General features: G+C 41.4%; 1 protein-coding gene across 2 annotated transcripts in view; it reads right to left on the bottom strand.

Annotated features, from left to right (window-relative positions):
* Positions 1-17,627, bottom strand: part of KANK1 (KN motif and ankyrin repeat domains 1) — a 150,360-nt gene that overhangs the window by 15,512 nt on the left and 117,221 nt on the right. For both annotated transcript variants that reach the window (XM_087716016.1, XM_087716017.1), the window contains one exon: positions 2,512-5,169. In XM_087716016.1, the coding sequence (XP_087572142.1) occupies positions 2,512-5,169 (2,658 nt within the window). The remainder of the gene's footprint in view (positions 1-2,511; positions 5,170-17,627) is intronic.

The raw sequence follows: 17,627 nt of genomic DNA, 5'->3' as shown, positions 1-17,627 counted from the left end.
CCTATACAATCCTCCCCCCTTCGGCCAGGCAGAGCACTGCTCACTGACCTAGAGGTATCCTGAAGGCACAGGAACCAGGGGGGCGGACAAAGGCGCTCGCGTTGCTTGGTGCCTTCGGGATACCGCTAGGTCAGTGAGTGACGCTGTGCCCAGCTGGAGAGGGGGGTTGCCGGGTGGTTGCTCTCTTGTGAGCGGGCTCCCAAAGAGTTGGGCACAGCCTCAGGGGCGAACAGCTATGTTGCGCTGTCGCAGCAGTGCAACACAGCATCCATGAAGTGACCATGCTCACGAGCAGCTACCTGGCAAACCCTCTTTCCAGATGGACACAGCACTATTCACTGACCTAGGGGTATCGCAAAGCCAGGTGAGTGCCTGTTTGCCGCCCCCAGCTCCTGTGGCTTTTGGCACCTTTGGAATGCCTCTAAGTCAGTGAATGGCACTCTGCACGGCTGGAGAGAGGGGTTGCATGAGCGGCTGTTCCGCTCCATGCTTCCGCGCCTCCCAGCTTCACGATGCCCTGGCCCAACTCTCCCTGCAGAATCAGGGCACCACCGCTGCTGCCATCCCAGCATGGCTTTTTCTGCGGCGCGCAAGCAGGGAACGGAACAGCCGCTCATGCAATCCCCTTCTCCAGCCATGCAGAGCACCATTCACTGACCTAGAGGCATTCCAAAGGTGCCAAAAGCCACAAGAGCTGGGGGCAGCAAAAGGCATTCACGCAGCTTGGCGATACCCCTAAGTCATTGAATGGCGCTGTGCCCATCTGGAAAGGGGGTTTGCCAGGTGGCTGCTCGTGAGTGTGGTCACTTCATGGATGCTGTGTTGCGCTGCTGTGACAGTACAACACAGCTGTTTGCCCCTGAGGCCTGGCTCTTCGGAAGCCCTCTCGCAAGACAGCAGCCACCCGGCAACCCCAAAACAATAAGCCCTCCCCTTATAATAAGGTACAAGCCATATTTTGTGGGTCAAAAGAAAATAAGACCGTGTCTTATTTTGGGGGAAACACGGTAGGTAGTCCTCAACTTACAACCATATATTTAGTGACTGTTCGACATGATAATGGCATTGAAGAAAGGGACTTACGACCGTTTTTCACACTTACAACTATTGCAGCATCCGTGTGGTCACATGAACAAAATTTAGACGCTTGATAACTGGCTCATATTTATGATGATGGCAGTGTATCTTGTGATCACTTTTGGCAATCTTCTCACAAGCAAAATCAATGGGGAAGCCAGATTCAGTTAATAACCATGTTACTAACTTAACTGCAGTGATTCACTTAACAACTGTGGCGGGGAAGGTCGTAAAATGGGGTGAAAATTCACTTAACAACTGTCTTGCCTAGTAACAGAACTTTGGGACTCAATTGTGCTCATAAGTTGAGGACTAACTGTAAGATGAAATAAAAAAAGTAATTGGAGATGGAAGAAAATGAAGCCAGTGGAATATGGTTGTCTACAGTGAGAAAGAGAAGGAAAAACCATTGCCATTTTTGGGTAGGACTGAAGCAAGGACTTTAGAAAAATGCAGCTGAAGTCTAGAATGGAGAAGGCTCATACCAGCCCAATCTTTCTAGAATCCTGATTCTCAGCAAAGTAAATGACTTTTCTCTTTATATCAGGAATGTCCAACCTTAGCAACTTTAAAACTTCTGGATTTCAACTCCAAGAATTTCCCCAGCCAGCTTTAAGTCCACAAGTCTTAAAAGTTGCAAAGGTTGGAACCCTTGCTTTAGATACCGGTAGCACCTGCCTCTATTCTGAGACTTCAGATGTTGTCCCATCTGAAAGCAATTATTTTAGGGGGGGATGGACCTCTCTAAGAGAAAAGAGACAGGGGTACAAAGATGTTGTTAAAGGGGCTCTTATAAAGGAGGACGAGGCAATTGTTAGTCTTCTTTGCTCAAATAAATCATACAAAAACCTAGACCATTTCTAATGCTGTACAATATTTTGTGCAGACCTATATTATTAATTAGATACAAAAAAATTACAGACAATGACAAAGCCTGCATCTCTTATCTCTTACACAAATACTAACATTTGGCATTAACTGTTTGTATCCATAGCAACACTTTGAAAACAGATCTTTTTAAAAAAAAAATAAACAGCAGTGTTTCAAATAAATTCATGCCACTATGGGAATTAGGAAAGCAAAAAAAAAAAAAAAAAAAAATCACAAGGAGACTGTTAAGTTCCTTCTCCGGCTAACCGGTTTTATTAGAAGGCATAAAGCTCATAATGGGCATCTGCAACTCATAATATTTTATGCCTGTAAATAAAATTGGTTAGCTGGAAAAGGGCTATCAAACTCCTTCTTGTTCTCTTTAGAGAGAAATAAAGATATTTCTCTCTCTCATAAAGATATGAACTTCTGAGGAATCAAACACTGACTTTCCTAATTCCCAGACACTATATGCTAAGGAGCTACAAAGCCCCATACATTCAGAAGGTGCAGCTTAAGGCAAAACTGCTCTACAACAGCTTAGACTCAATACACTCTGCCTACCTGTAGCAGTAGGTTTGTCCGTGCATTGTTTTGGTACCTCTAAGCTGCGCAGTTCCTCTGTGCTTGCATATTTCATGACCGTGTTGATAGATGATAGAGTGCTGATGAGCTGAGAATTGAGAGAGCCTATTTGTGAGTGAGGTTCTCCAAAAGCATCTGCTAGTTCAGCATAATTTTCAGCAAGGAGCATTTGCTGTTCTTGAACAAGCTTTTGAACCCGTTCAATGTAATGGTCCAGGCCGGTCCTTATTTCGGGCAGAGGAAATGGGCTATCAGTGTCGGGATTCCCTGAATCATCCACAGAATCATCCCCAACACCAATGCTTCTTGTGCTGGGTGGTGCAAGAGAAACTGGTGGTGGACCACAGGCAATGTTTCTCATTTTTAATCCAACTAGATAGTTCTCATGAATACTGATCTGACCTACTCCGCAGTCTTTGGTCTTTGTTAGAGAAGATTTATCAAAGCTAGTAGTAGTAGAAAGCAAAGTACCTATACCAATGGAACGAGTTTTAGCAGCAGTATTTACATCCTTGACCCTACCATCTCCAACAGCCACCGTCTTCAGCTCCACAGCCACAGTGTTTGTCTGTTTATCAGAAGTGCTCAACAAAGTATTGGTGCTGGAATCTGTCAAAATCGTCATTTCTGTGTTGGTGAATCCATCGGCCTTTTCTAATACTGTATTGGTTCCCTGGTTAATTGTACAAGGCACTGCCATGATTCCAGAGTTGGCTCTGCAAGGAGTCTCTGTGTTTGTGCTGCAAGATGTGGTCTCTTTAGCTGGACACAATGTCAGATCCAAAGAGTCTCTATAGCCAAGTGACCACGCTTCCTTGATTTGTAGTTCTCTCTTATGCAGGCTTAAGCTGTCCACCAATTCCTCTGTATTGACCCCGGTTTCGCAGAAGCTCATTTCTGTGCCCACACATTTATTGTGGGTCTCAACATAACTCCCAATACAACGATCACACATTTCGTTCCTCTCTTTTACAATCCACCAATTCATGGGAACATCTGGCCCCACAGCTGAACTCTGCAACATAGGCCTACACAATACACCAATGCTACTCATCTGGGGACTGTTCCCTACACAAGAATCAACAATATCCACGTGGTTTCCCACCATTTGGTCTCTCATTTGGATTTCTGTGCCCACTGCTTTGCTGAAGACAAGGGGCTGTGCCATTAATGCCTTGTCTGATTTTTTCCTAGATCCAGCTGCCTGAAGCTCATGCTTTAATTTGATCATCTCCCTGTCGTAAGTGGCTTCCCTCAACTGAACCTCCAGCCGGTAGATTTTCTCTTTAAGGGATTCAATCATCTGATGCTGAAGTTCTATCTCTCTCTCAGCCTCAGTAGACAGACCAAGCATTTCTTCTGACACCCCTGCAACAAAATCTTTAGTCTTCACCTCTGTTCCCACGGCTACATCCCTGCATGCCCTCAAAGCTCTGTTATATACCACAATATCATTCATGCTTACATCTGCACCAACGGCAATTGACCTATTCTCTTTTGCTACATTAGCCCGATTGCCTCGCACAGAGGAAATATCGTAACTGCTGTCCTGGATTTTCTTTTCCAGTGCTTGCATTTCAGCAGTCAAATGCCTGAACTCTTCTACCTGCTCTGTGCTATGCCCCACATTCCCTGTATCTTCTTCACAGTCTATGTAAAGCTCCCCGCCGCCTCTGACCGAAGACAGGTTCTTCCACTGCTCTGCATTTCCTGCACTGTAAGATCTCTTTCTGAAAGTGCCTGTGTCATTTTGATTGACCATTCTCTGGCTTTTGAGCTTTGCCACCAGCTGTCTTTTCTCCTCCTGAAGTACTGAGATCTTAACCTGGAGCACAGGGATGGTTTTGACTTGCTCCTCCAGTTCCTTAAGATGTTTGAGGGCAATAGCCATTTGTTCCCTGATGTGTTGCAGGTGCACTGGGCTCACGTTGGTCACAGGTGTTGATACTCCTGAACTCAATGGGCTATGCCGAATAGAACTGCCCAAAGAGGAGGCCAGATAAAGACTACACTCTCCATTGCCTTGGTAGCCATTCTGAAATTGCTGGCACATCTGATTCTGGCTACTGGATCCTACAAAAGAAGGAAGAGAGCCGGTGGAGCCCATGGCTCCAAAACTGGAAAGCCTAGGCCTCCGGGTTTCTCCAGGGATGGGCTGCATTGCCATTTTCTCCTGTTCCAATCTCCTACGTGTTTCCATGAGAGTTTTTGTAACTCGAAGGTTGTGTCTAGGCAGCTGTGGTGAAGGAGGAAGTAATGGTTTGCTTTCAGGGATAGTTAGGAAGCTTGGAGAAGCTTCAAATGCCAAGGAAGGCTTTGCAGAAGTTGTCCCTGCTAATTGGCTTTGGGCTGTAAAAAGTAAAGACGAATGTTTGTTTTCATCACTGTTGGATGAAGAAAGAGATTCATTTGATGTCCATCCACTGTACTGATTGGAAGGGATTTTGACAGGAGCAAAAGGTGGTGTCACTTTCCGCTTCTTCTGAATGTTCAGTTTCTTAATAGTATTTCCCTTCTGTATATCTTCCACATACTTGAGAAAATCCAAATCAAGCTGGTAGCCGTAAGGTGTCTCCACAAAATAGGGATCTTTCTGAATTTTGTCATCTTCCCCATTTATGGCATTTTCTTCGTTTTCTAGAAAAAGAAAAAATGCAAAATTAAAAAACTTACTAGAAGTTAAAAATATAGTGATGCTGTTCAAATACCAGAACCAGTACATCATACTCCCCTGGAGAATGCACTACATGTCTTGAATCAGTTTTTAGCATACTCACATTTCATGTTAAGTTGGGGTCATCTAATTATAAGATACAAAATAAATGCATGCATTTGAGATGGGTTTGCATATAGCCATTTAAAAATATCACTGATTATAATTAGTATTTGATAGTTCTGCATTGTTCTATGATGAAAGGTGAAATGGACCTGTGTTCTTTGGCAAACTGTATTAACATGTTAACACACACAGACACACACACTGAATTTATAAATGGTAAACAGCCAGCAGAGAAATTTAATTCAATGTACTCAAATATAAAAGCAAAACAATACAAAGGAACACTGACTCTCTGTTTAGGAACATTTTCGTGTAGGATTGTTCATGTTACCTCGTTTATATTCTTATAGCATGGACATAATTTACAAGACAGTCGAAAATATCTCCACTGAAACAGAAACTGCCAGCTCAAATGTCAGGACAGGATAGCTTCCTGCCGTCCCAGGAGACATATGTTTCAGCAAAGCATTTTGAATTAAACTACAATCCATCTACAGTGCGCCTTCAAAAAGAGCATTTATGCCTAGGCGTGCAGTACGAGCTGCTCCTCACCCTCTCCGCCCCATTCCCCAGCCTAGACACACAATAAAAGTCTGTAAGCACCGACAGCAAATTTTTCATTTAATTAATATTACCTTTCCATTTCTTTTTTTGAGTCTGCACATACTTCTGTCCAAAGTCTATCAGGCTTTGGAATATTTCCTGCAATCATAGTTCCATACGTCACAGAAACTGTTCGCTTGCAAAATCCCTATCTCTCAACTTGCTCATTCTTCATCCCATAAAGGGAAAAATGTTTCCAGCATGAGTATAAATAAACAGATCACGATCTTTCATAGGCTAAGCATTCACCAATGACTTTATATTATTTTCTGCACTAGGGAAGGCCCTCCTCTCCCCCCATATTTCCTTTTCCATTCCCTTTTGGTATATAGTTAGTTTTTTTTCAATAGCTCGGCCACTTTAAAAAAATCACAGTCCTAAAGCTTGCATTATTTTTTATTAAAAACAGTAATGGGATGACCCATTTTGATTTGTCCTGAAAAGAGTTACTTGCCTGAAAATTTTAAGGCAACCACACAAATATTTAGAACATAGAATAACAACATAGAAAGGGACCTTGGAAGTCTTTTGGCCAATCCACTGCTCAAGCAGGAGACCTTATATCATTCATTATGTTGTAAGTTCCCTAGAAAAAGAGATATCTGAGCAATGGACTAGCAATTGATCAATGAACAAAATGCAAATAATAAAGGTTATACTTGGCCTGGCCATTTAGCTTCTTCTGGAGATTTTATTACTCAGACTAGGGAAGGCTCAGAGGGGAGGATTGAAGACAAGCCCATTCTGTGCTTTACTAAATCTCATTTTCATTTAATGAAAATTACCTTAAACCAGGGGTAATAAACTTAAGGCGTGTGGGCCGCATGCAGCCCGCGGGGTGCTTAGATCTGGCCTGCGGGGCCGCCCTGGAAACAGCGATGGATCAGCCGGTGGTACCTCTGCCAGCAAAAACAGAGCTTGGGAGGACCATGTGCGGCGTTCCCAGGCTCTGTTTTTGGCTGTGATGGCCTCCTATAGCCCTCTGCCAGTGAAAACGGAGCTCAAGGGGATATGGCCCCGCTAAGCTCCATTTTCACTGGCAGAGGGCCATGCCTCCCCCCACCCCGAGATCAAGCACATCCCTGATGCAGCCCTCAATGAAATCGAATTTGACACCCCTGCCTTAGACCCTTTCTCTATCCAAGCTTTTAATAAGTGGTTTAAAACACAATTTGCCATTCTTAAAGAACCAAATTTAAAAACAACAAAGTTGTTCCTGAAAGAAAACTCTCGTACGTATTTAGATGTTTCAAGTGACATTTCTCCAGCTTGTTATGTGGGAAAATCTCTACATGCAAAATTAAACTAAGTCAGTGTAGTTAGTATTATAACCCATATAGTTTATAATACTTTACCTCTTCTTTTACATACAAAAATCACAATTTATATTTTTTGAGGAGGTATTTTAATCACCAGAAAAATGTGCCATGAGGGAATCTTTACCTTAATTTCATCATTCAGCTTAAATTCTCAAGCAATATACTGTATTTTTCAGAGTATAAGACACACCAGAGTATAAGACGCACCAAGGTTTTGAAGAGGCAAATTTTAAAAAAAGTTTTTGCACTCTTTTAACCTCCCAAAAATGGCCCGTTTTCGTGAAAGGAGGCCTGTTTTTTTTTTTCAAAAAAAAAAAAAAAAAAAAAAAGCATGAATAGCCTTTAAGGGAACTTGCAGAGTGCTCCTGGGGGGGGGGGGCAAAAACAAGCAAAAAACTGCCTATTTTTCACAAAAACGGGCCCATTTTTTGTCAAAAAAATTGCATGCATAGCCTTTAGGAGGCTTATAGAGCACTCCTGGTGGTTGGGGGAGCAAAATTGAGCAAAACAAATGGCCTGTTTTTCACTCATTTCTGCCTTCCCCAGCCCCCAGGAGTTCTCTGAAAGCCTTTTACAGGCTCTGCACGGCCATTTTGGTGAAGGGGATGGGGTTTCAGGAGGCAAAAAATGCTGTATTTGGTGTATAAGACACACCCAGATTTTCAGCCTATAAGAGTGTGTCTTATACTCTGAAAAATACGCTAAATGTATCCCATAGCAGTAAAATATGAATTCACTTGTTAAAAATTTATAAAAAGCAAGAAAATGATTTACCAAACTCGACACAAGTCCGGAGAATTAAAATATTTGAATTCTTGAACATCTCTAGGAATGTACATTTCCTGTTATGATAATCATATTGTCAAACTTGTTACAGTAATAATATATTTTGGATTACATATCATGTTTTGTTTATCTTAAATGTCTCATATTTTGCTCTGTGTCATAGTTTAATGAATTAATATCAGGATGAACTATATTGTTTTTCTTACAAAAGTGCATAGAGTCATTTTTACTGAATCAAAAAATTCAAGCGCTAAAACTTCATTTCATTTGTTTATGTTAACCTTACTCTAATGAACCATCTCTTAATTCATTAGAAATGTAATGGCTAGGCAAAATAATTTGCTTTAAAGGGTTTTGTTTTACTTGCATAAATACTTTTTTTTGTATAAGTACTTCCTGCTTATTCATTTTTCCCTTTGTCAAATAAAAAAGGTTTACTGATGAAACACAAATTGCTTATTTGTGTCACAAGTCACAAACAACTTTTGCTGCATGACATGATAGAATTAAATGGGACATTTTTTCATGAGCTAAATCTCTGTAAAATTAAGACTTTCAGTATAGTTAATATTTGGCTTGATAACCATTGGCAACTTCCCAGAAGTTTCTAGGCTTTTTACTAGAAATAGTATTAGTTGAAAATACTTCTCAAGCATAATTAATAAATAACTTATTTGACATAAGCAGTATTGCTCATACTAGTACTTATAGAATCTTGGTTCTCACCAAAAAAGATCATGATTATGTGCTACTTTAGAAAGCGGCGTTGTGTGGGGTAGTCTGGAACAGTAACAAGAGGCACTTATGTATTGCTGACATGAAAACTACATGAATGTTTCCATGAAATCATTAGCAATAGAACTTGGCTTGAATGAAACTACCTTACCTATTCAGAAGCAATGTATTTTGTTCAACTGGAGTAATTTACAGGTAATTGGGTACAGGATTGTGCCTTTCAGGGTCCCAGAATGTATTGTCTAGACCAGGGGTGTCAAACTGGATTTCTTCGAAGGCTGGAGCAGCATTGTAGTTTTCCTCAGCAGGCCAGCTGGGAAGGGGTGGGGGAGAGAGAGAGAGATGGGACAGACATCTCCTGCAGCACCCTGCCAGGCAAACTGGGGCGTTTTTGTCCTGGAGGGCCTCCTGCAGCAGTTCGCAGGCCAAAATGGGGCACAGGAAGGGGGTGTTTTGAACAGCAGAGTGCTGCAAGAGGCTTTCCAGGCTGAAAATGGGGTGGGGGGGGCCTCCCATGCCCCCCTTACGTGTGATTTTGGCTGCCAGAGGCACCATAGGCTGGTCCTTTGCTATCTCCAAGCCAGCCCCGTGGGCAACCCCTGGTCTAGATCTCTGGATGGTATATGGCCATGATGGCAAACCTATGGCATGCGTGCCACAGATGGCGCACAGAGCCATATCTGAGGGCACACAAGTAGTTGCTCTAGGTCAGCTGCAGCGCACATAAAAAAAGGTTAGCCATTACTGGTATATGTTGATTTAAATTTATGAATTGGTTCCCTCCCAAGTCAAATATTTTTTTAATCTACATGGAATGGTCAAGTATATATTTGTAATAATTTAGTAATTAGTAATTTAATAGATTTGTATGCCGCCCAATCCCGTAGGACTCTGGGCGGCTTACAGAACAAGATAAAAAATTAAAAGTTAAAAATAGAAAGATACAGTTAAAAAATACAATTAAAAAAAAACACCATACAATCCATCTAGGTGGGGCTGGACCTTGTTCAACAGCCCCAGGCCTGCCGGAACAGCCAGGTTTTGGTGGCTTTTCGGAAGGCCGAGAGAGTGGAAAGGGTCCGGATCTCTATGGGTAGATTGTTCCACAGGGCCAGAGCAGCTACAGAGAAGGCCTTCCCCCGAGGGGTCGCCAGCCAGCATTGTCCGGCCGACGGCACCCAGAGGAGGCTCAACCTGTGAGATCTTATTGGTCGTTGGGAGGTATGTGGCAGGAGGCGGTCTCTCAGATAGCCAGGTCCTAAGCCATGTAGGGCTTTAAAAGTAATGACTAGCACCTTGAAGTGCGTTCGGAGACCTGTCCGAGAGGTAGTAGGAGAACCACCGCAAGACGGTGCCACCTCCCACTCCCACCTCTCGTAACCGTCGCAGAAGGATACCATGGTCGATGGTATCGAAGGCCGCTGAGAGGTCAAGAAGCACCAGGATAGAGAAATGTCCTCTGTCCCTGGCCCGCCAGAGATCATCGGTCAGCGCGACCAAAGCAGTTTCGGTGCAGTAACCAGGCCTGAAACCCGACTGAAAGGGATCCAGATATTGTAGGAATTCAAAATCTTCTGGTGTATACTAAGTTTAACAAATCTACAACATTTGTTATGGAACTAGAAATATGTGATCCAGAAGAGCACTTTCTAATACCGTAGTGATTAACAATCATGGTGTATTTATTAATTGTTATACCCCTATGACGACCATAGAGATGCTTTTCTTGGATATATGTGAATATTTATGGCTGGAGATTCTAAACAAGTTTTTAGATCCTTTACTGGACAGTAATATTATACAACTAAATTCAATTCTGTAAAATGGTCAGATTGGTTAAATGGAGTAAACCTCATCTATTTTCCATAGGCACCAATGTTTTTACATATTGAAATGCATAAAACTGCAGGTCTGTTTAGTGTTTACATTATTTTAAATATCTTGGCATCATGAGTCCAAAAGCTGTTATTCCAAGAAAAATATATATTCTTTTATAATATATATATTGAATTGTTTATTAGTAATGTACGGTCTTTACATTTCAATCCAATCTTCTGACTCTCCACATTATATAACAGAGCAATGCATAAAAGACAAAAGACATAAAGGCATAACTCATGCAAGAAGCCTGCCACTAAGCAACCCAGTTGGATTAAAAGCCCAATAGAACAAGCTTATTTTGTGGAGGAAGGCACTGTATAAACCCCTAGGGGAAAGATAAATTAGGGCAGGAGGGCTACAAGAGAAAAGGGCAGCCATAGTACATATTCACCCTGAACTCATGGGGTACATTCTTACCACATGGGCACACTCAGTCTAGGTAAGGCATGGCCTGATGTTCGCTGGAGAAAGGTGGCATCATAAAGTTTGAAGAGAAGCATTTGGAAGTGAATCTATAAACCTACTGGTGACTAGTGCATTATTAACAAGGCAAATAGATGCTTTAAAACCCTAATAAGTATCTCTCTTAGACGATTGGAATGACCTCTTCCTGACATCATTTTAGAAAAAGTCAAAGGCTATTCCAGGATTTTGGAGCATAAATTAGTATAATACAGCACCTGGGAATTGCTTAATTTTTCGTGATAATATGTTTACGTTAATAATTTGTATGTTTAATGCTACTTTTATATTGACTGCTATGAACTGTCCAGCGTCTATTAATCGCGAAGGCAAACCATGCAATTAAATAAAACAATATTTTGATACAAAATTTGGTCCACATGCTTAAACAGCATTACAATACACTTTCAGCTATCCTAAATCTGCATTTTTTAAATAATTGTTGTAAAGATAATTAGATTTTTTTTAAAAAATAGATGTATTACATATTTATAGCAGTTTTTAAATAAAGAATTGAAACACCCCATATTAACAAATCATTTCTTTTGTTTTTCTTTATATTTATTTCCATAAAATTTAGGATAAATAAACTTAAAACAAAAAGGATGACTCTTTTATAATGAAAATACAGGGTCACACAGAGTTACAGTTCTATACGCATCTTTTACTTTTAAAATAGCTCTTTGTTAATGTAATAGAAAAAATGGTCAGCATCATTCCATATGCTCAAGGTTTAATTTTGAGCTTAAAAATGGATAGGCTACTTTAGAAAAGCTATGTTTTAAAGCTTTTTTTGTTCTAAACAAATTCCTGAAGAAAGAAGCAAAAAGACTGAAGAGTGGTCAAAACATCTGAGAAATTGGCTGTGATAACAATTGTATAAGCATAAACATTAATCTCAGTGGGAATTACCACAAAGACAACCTACAATGTTTTCAAAATTCTATGTTAGTAAAGATATGAGATCTGCCAATGCAGTACAATTTTATAGCTTTTCTAGTATTATCCAACACTCCCCTAAATCTATTTTAATATACATTTATATTAATTATACAGAGTGATTAATGAATGAAAATGCCTTGTCCAAACAACACAGAACATTACAACATATTATTGGTAGAGACCTGCATAACACACATGCTTAAAAAGTTAATTCAAGCATTCAAGTAGTTAAAAGTTAAATCAAATGTTCAAACAGTGCTTAAAAAGTTAATTCAAGCATTTCCTCAAAGAAACAAATAACTAATTTAACCCAGATATAATTAAATAACTTCTAAAGATATTGTGGCTGGAATCCTAGCCTTCAATTTTGCACTGAAAAGATATATCTAAAAGTGAATATATGTATCAGAAAGAGCGCACATTTCATTACATCAATCAAATGGCCAGCAATTTATAAAGAGAAGTACCTATTTTCCAGACGAAGGCCAAAAAAGCTTACCTCAAATAGGAAAAATATGAAGAAAATTAATTCAATTAATTCTTCTATGCTTAAAGAAATCAGTTAAACTTGATATTTACCAGAGGGAAAACATATTTAAAAAGTGTAAACTTCAACACTTTGGAATGGAAATATTTCTATCCCTATGACTGCATTCCGGCATACAAAAAGACAGTGACTGTTTGTATGCAGTAACAGATCTTCAGTGACAAACCTTATAAGTACAAATGCCACTCACACTTCTGTATATATTCTATTTTTTAAAAAAACTGCTAGAAGGAAATGCACTAATGTAAGAGATATTCAGATAGTCATCTATACAAATACTATGTGAATCAAGAAAGAAACTGGTTAAAACCAACAATGAGTTTGTCTAAAGCTGAAGTTAGTTATAAATAGGCATTTTTCTTTGGACTAACAGAGTTTTACTTTGTATGGGAAAACAGTGCTATCTTTATGTTAAGAAATCACAGACAGAAGCCTAGCTAGTCAATATAGGTATGAACTTCTCGTTCTCTTTTTGAATTTTAAACATGAAAACAAGCTATAAACAAAAAGTTATCTTAAATCTAGCATCACATCCCCCTCATATCTGTTTGCTTTACTCACCATTCTGGGAAGAAGGGAATACTGCAATGTTTTCTTTGCAAGAACTCGGGTCTGGAGCCTTAAACAGAGTATGTACTCCTGACACATAAGCAGGCAAATTGCCCAGGACTTGCTGTGGAGAATTTATTTATACTCATTTGGAATTTCCTGACAAAATTCTCTCCTCCTGCCCAGGCTCAGCTAATGGAGTTCCAATCCATTTCTTCTTCTTCACATCTTTCAACATGCAAATATTTGATGATTGTAATTCAGAAAGTACAGATTTCTGGGTAAAATGTAATGTGGCAGAATGCACACTGCATAAGTCACAAAAAGTAACTTTTCTGATTATATGAAACAAGCAAAAATGGATAAGAATGAAAGAAGGTGCCCCAGACCTGGATAAGAATATTTTTTTCTTCCCAGACTGGCCTCATTCCTTACCCACTTGGCCCAACCTCCCAACAAGGACAAAAAAGGCGGTACTGAAACACGCTGCTCAGAATAACTATCTCTCTTGTGATCATGTTATGTACAGCATTTGAATACTTTTGGTTTTCTATACCACAGGCAGTCTGTATTTTGCTCGTATTTGCCCAGCTTATAATTTAAAAGCTAAAAATAAATACTTGACAAAAAGACTTCCTTAAGGATGTGGGTAAAGGGATGTGGCTAAAGCATTGCAAACACATTTTATAAGACAAAAAGGTATGACTGAAATAAAAGACGGGCCTTAATAAGCTCATCAACAATAAGCCCTAACTACATGCATTTTTATCTTCTAAAAACTGTTATATTACATTTATGACTTCAGGGAAAGAAATGGTGACCTAAGACTTGCAGCTGGTAAATAGATTTGTAATTCATCTCTGGACAAAGTGAGGACTTGAGATTATTATTATTATTTATTGTTATTTTTACTAACTTTATTTACTGCCCATCTCATTTTGAAATCACATACAAGTGCTCCAGACAGCTACTTCTTGTAAGGAAACTGCAAGACAATGGACTCTGGCAAGTTGAGAACATGGCACAGCCAATTTTTTGCTCAAAATTGGATTGGTGCCTTCAAAAGGACAGTGGATTAGGTTTAATTTAGGTTTAGGTTTAATTTATTTGTATGCCACCCTTTTCCCTGAAGGGACTCAGGGCGGCTCACAACTCAAAAAGGGAAGAGAAATACAAACAGAGTAACAAAAACATAAAAACCATACATAGTTAAAAGCACAACAATCATACCATTCGCAGTGGGGCAGCGAGTCTTTAGCCCCAGGCCTGTCGGAACAGCCAGGTTTTAAGGGCTATGCGGAAGGCCTGGAGGGTGGTGAGGGTACGAATCTCCATGGGGAGTTCGTTCCAGAGGGTCGGAGCAGCCACAGAGAAGGCTCTCCTCTGGGTAGTCGCCAGTCGACACTGGCTGGCTGATGGAATTCGGAGGAGGCCTAGTCTGTGGGATCTAATTGGTCTAGTGGAGGTAATTGGCAGTAGGCGGTCTCTCAAGTACCCAGGTCCAATACCATGAAGGGCTTTGTAGGTGACGACTAGTACCTTGAAGCGCACCCGGAGATCAACAGGCAGCCAGTGCAGCTCGTGGAGGATAGGTGTTACGTGGGTGAACCGAGGTGCACCCACGATCGCTCGTGCGGCTGCATTCTGGACAAGCTGAAGTCGCCGGATACTCTTCAAGGGCTGCCCCATGTAGAGCATGTTGCAGTAATCCAGTCTAGAGGTCACAAGGGCATGAGTGACTGTTGTGAGAGCCTCCCGGTTCAGGTAGGGACGCAACTGGTGCACCAGGCGAACCTGGGCAAATGCCCCCCTGGTCACGGCTGACAAATGGTGTTCAAAAGTCAGCTGTGGGTCCAGGAGGACTCTCAAGTTGCGGACCCTGTCTGAGGGGCGTACTGTTTGACCCCCCCCCAGCCTGAGAGGTGGAACACTTGGCCAATTAGTAGGAGGGAAGCACAGCAGCCACTCGGTCTTATCTGGATTGAGTACAAGCTTGTTAACCCCCATCCAGTCCCTAACAGCCTCGAGGCCCTGGCACATCACGTCAATCGCTTCATTGAGTTGGCACGGGGCGGACAGATACAGCTGTGTATCATCCGCATACTGGTGGTATTTTATCCCGTGCCGTCGAATGATCTCACCCAGCGGTTTCATGTAGATATTAAAGAGGAGGGGGGACAGGACCGAACCCTGCGGCACCCCATGATTCAGGGGCCTAGGGTCGATCTCTGCCCTCTGACCAACACCGACTGCGACCTGTCCGAGAGGTAAGAGGAGAACCACCGTAAGACAGTGCCTCCCACCCCCACCTCCCGCAGTCGTCGCAGAAGGATACCATGGTCGATGGTATCGAAAGCCGCAGAGGTCAAGGAGTACCAGGATGGAGGCATGACCTCCATCCCTGGCTCTCCAGAGATCATCGATCAATGCAACCAAAGCGGTTTCCGTGCTGTAGCCAGGCCTGAAACATGACTGGAAGGGATCTAGATAATTGGTTTCCTCCAAGGACCGCTGGAGCTGAAAGGCTACCACCTTCTCAACAACCTTCCCCACAAAGGGAAGGTTGGAGACTGGACGATAGTTGTTTAGGATGGCTGGATCCAAAGATGGCTTCTTCAGGAGGGGTCTCACCACCGCCGCCTTTAAAGCGGGGGGGAAGACCCCCTCCCGAAGGGAGGCGGCAACAACCGCCTGGATCCAGCCCCGTGTCACCTCCCTGCTGTTAACAACCAGCCAGGAGGGGCACGGGTCCAGTACACATGTGGAGGCACTTACAGCTCTCATGGCCTTGTCCATGTCCTCAGGGGTAACAGCTTGAAAATCAATCCAGTGATGTCCTACCAGATTATTCCTTGGTGCCTCAGCTGGTTCTGCAGAATTGGAGTCCAGGTTCGCCCGAAGCCGAGCAACTTTATCCGCAAGGAATTGGACGTAGTCCTCAGCTCTGCCTTGCAAAGGATCGCTCGTATCCCTCCTATTTAGGAGGGAACGGGTTATCCTGAACAAGGCAGCTGGGCGCGACTCAGCGGAAGCAATCAGAGAGGCAATGTATGTTCTTTTTGTCATCCTAATTGCCCGGATGTAAACTCTGATGCTGGATGTTAAAAGTGCTCGGTCTGACTCGGACTTACTGGATCTCCATCGATGCTCTAGGCGTCTCTTCCGGCGCTTCATCTCCCGGAGTTCCTCAGTAAACCAAGGGGCCCTCCTGGATCCACTGCCTCGGATCGGCCATAAAGGCGCAATCCGGTTAAGAGATTGGCATACTTCTTTTCCTAATAATTATCTAACCTGCCTTTATTATTTTTGATAAATAACTCAAAGTGGTGAACAAATATAATACTTATTCCGCCCCCCCTTCCAACTTCAGTCCTGAGGTGAGGTGGCCTGAGAGACAATGATTGGCTCACCGTAACCCATCTAGAACTCACAAAGTCTCCTGGTTTCTTGGCCAGCAATCAATATATCAAACTGACTCTCAACATCTTTAATGGACTTTTACTGATCAGAACTGAACAATGTGGCTTTAAGGATTTGTTTATAGATAAGAGATGGGTAAGGGAAGAAGACATCATGTGCTATATTTTAGGAAGAGGTGATAAGCTATTAAAATTGTTTATACTTGTGAGGAAGATGGGAAATCACCTTTTTATACCGTATATTTTTTTCTTCTTCACTTTATTATATTAATTCTTTTTAAATTTGCATTAGTTTTTATGTTTTTAACTGTAATTTTAACAACATTATTATAAAAAATAAATTCTGGTACATTTATAATTATATACCTAAAACCACACAACCTGTGTTCATAAGGCAGCAGTTATTGAAAACTGTTAATAAGGCAGGACAGACACAAAACTAACCCACCCATTTTAGATTAGTAAATAATTGACAATTTAGGTTTGCTCTTATAGCAGAGTTCAAAGTCTAGGGATTTCAAGAAATGTTCTGCCCAGGAATCTGGCAGCATGTTTTTAATCTTAATACTGTTTGCAAAGGACATCACATTTGATTAATTCTGCTTTTGAGAAGTACTGCAAGAATGGAATTCAAACAACATCAAATCACAATTAACTCCCTCCAAAAATATTTATATTTTCTCTCTCAGGTAACTCCCAGGTATGGTAAATTCATAGACAATTGTTGATCTTTCCATTTTCTCCTATCTAGTCCATTAAAACTAGTTTGCTATCTGTTGCAAAAGGAACTGACACCTAAATGGTGGATAACAAATGTCTGCTTATACAGTATAGACACCCTTACTTAATAAGGATATTTGTTGGGGATGCCAATGCAGCTTTCTTGGTATAAGAGGCCACATGGAAAACACATCCCATCCCACCTTTGAACAACATCCCCAAAACTATGAAAATAATTCTGTTCTCATTGCTAGGTATTACGGTGTGTTGTTGTGCAGATGATTGACTGAAAAACAAACCACCTTTGCATGATTTACACAGAGGAGCCAGAACGGATGTTGGTATTGCTCTTT

The sequence above is a fragment of the Thamnophis sirtalis genome, unplaced genomic scaffold, assembly GCF_051295495.1.
Source record: "Thamnophis sirtalis isolate CommonGarterSnake01/CBP01778 unplaced genomic scaffold, rThaSir2_p1.2 scaffold_5, whole genome shotgun sequence".
In the NCBI taxonomy this organism is placed as follows: Eukaryota; Metazoa; Chordata; class Lepidosauria; order Squamata; family Natricidae; genus Thamnophis; species Thamnophis sirtalis.
The sequence above is the reverse complement of the archived record's forward strand: the minus strand, read 5'-3'. Positions and strand labels throughout refer to the sequence as shown.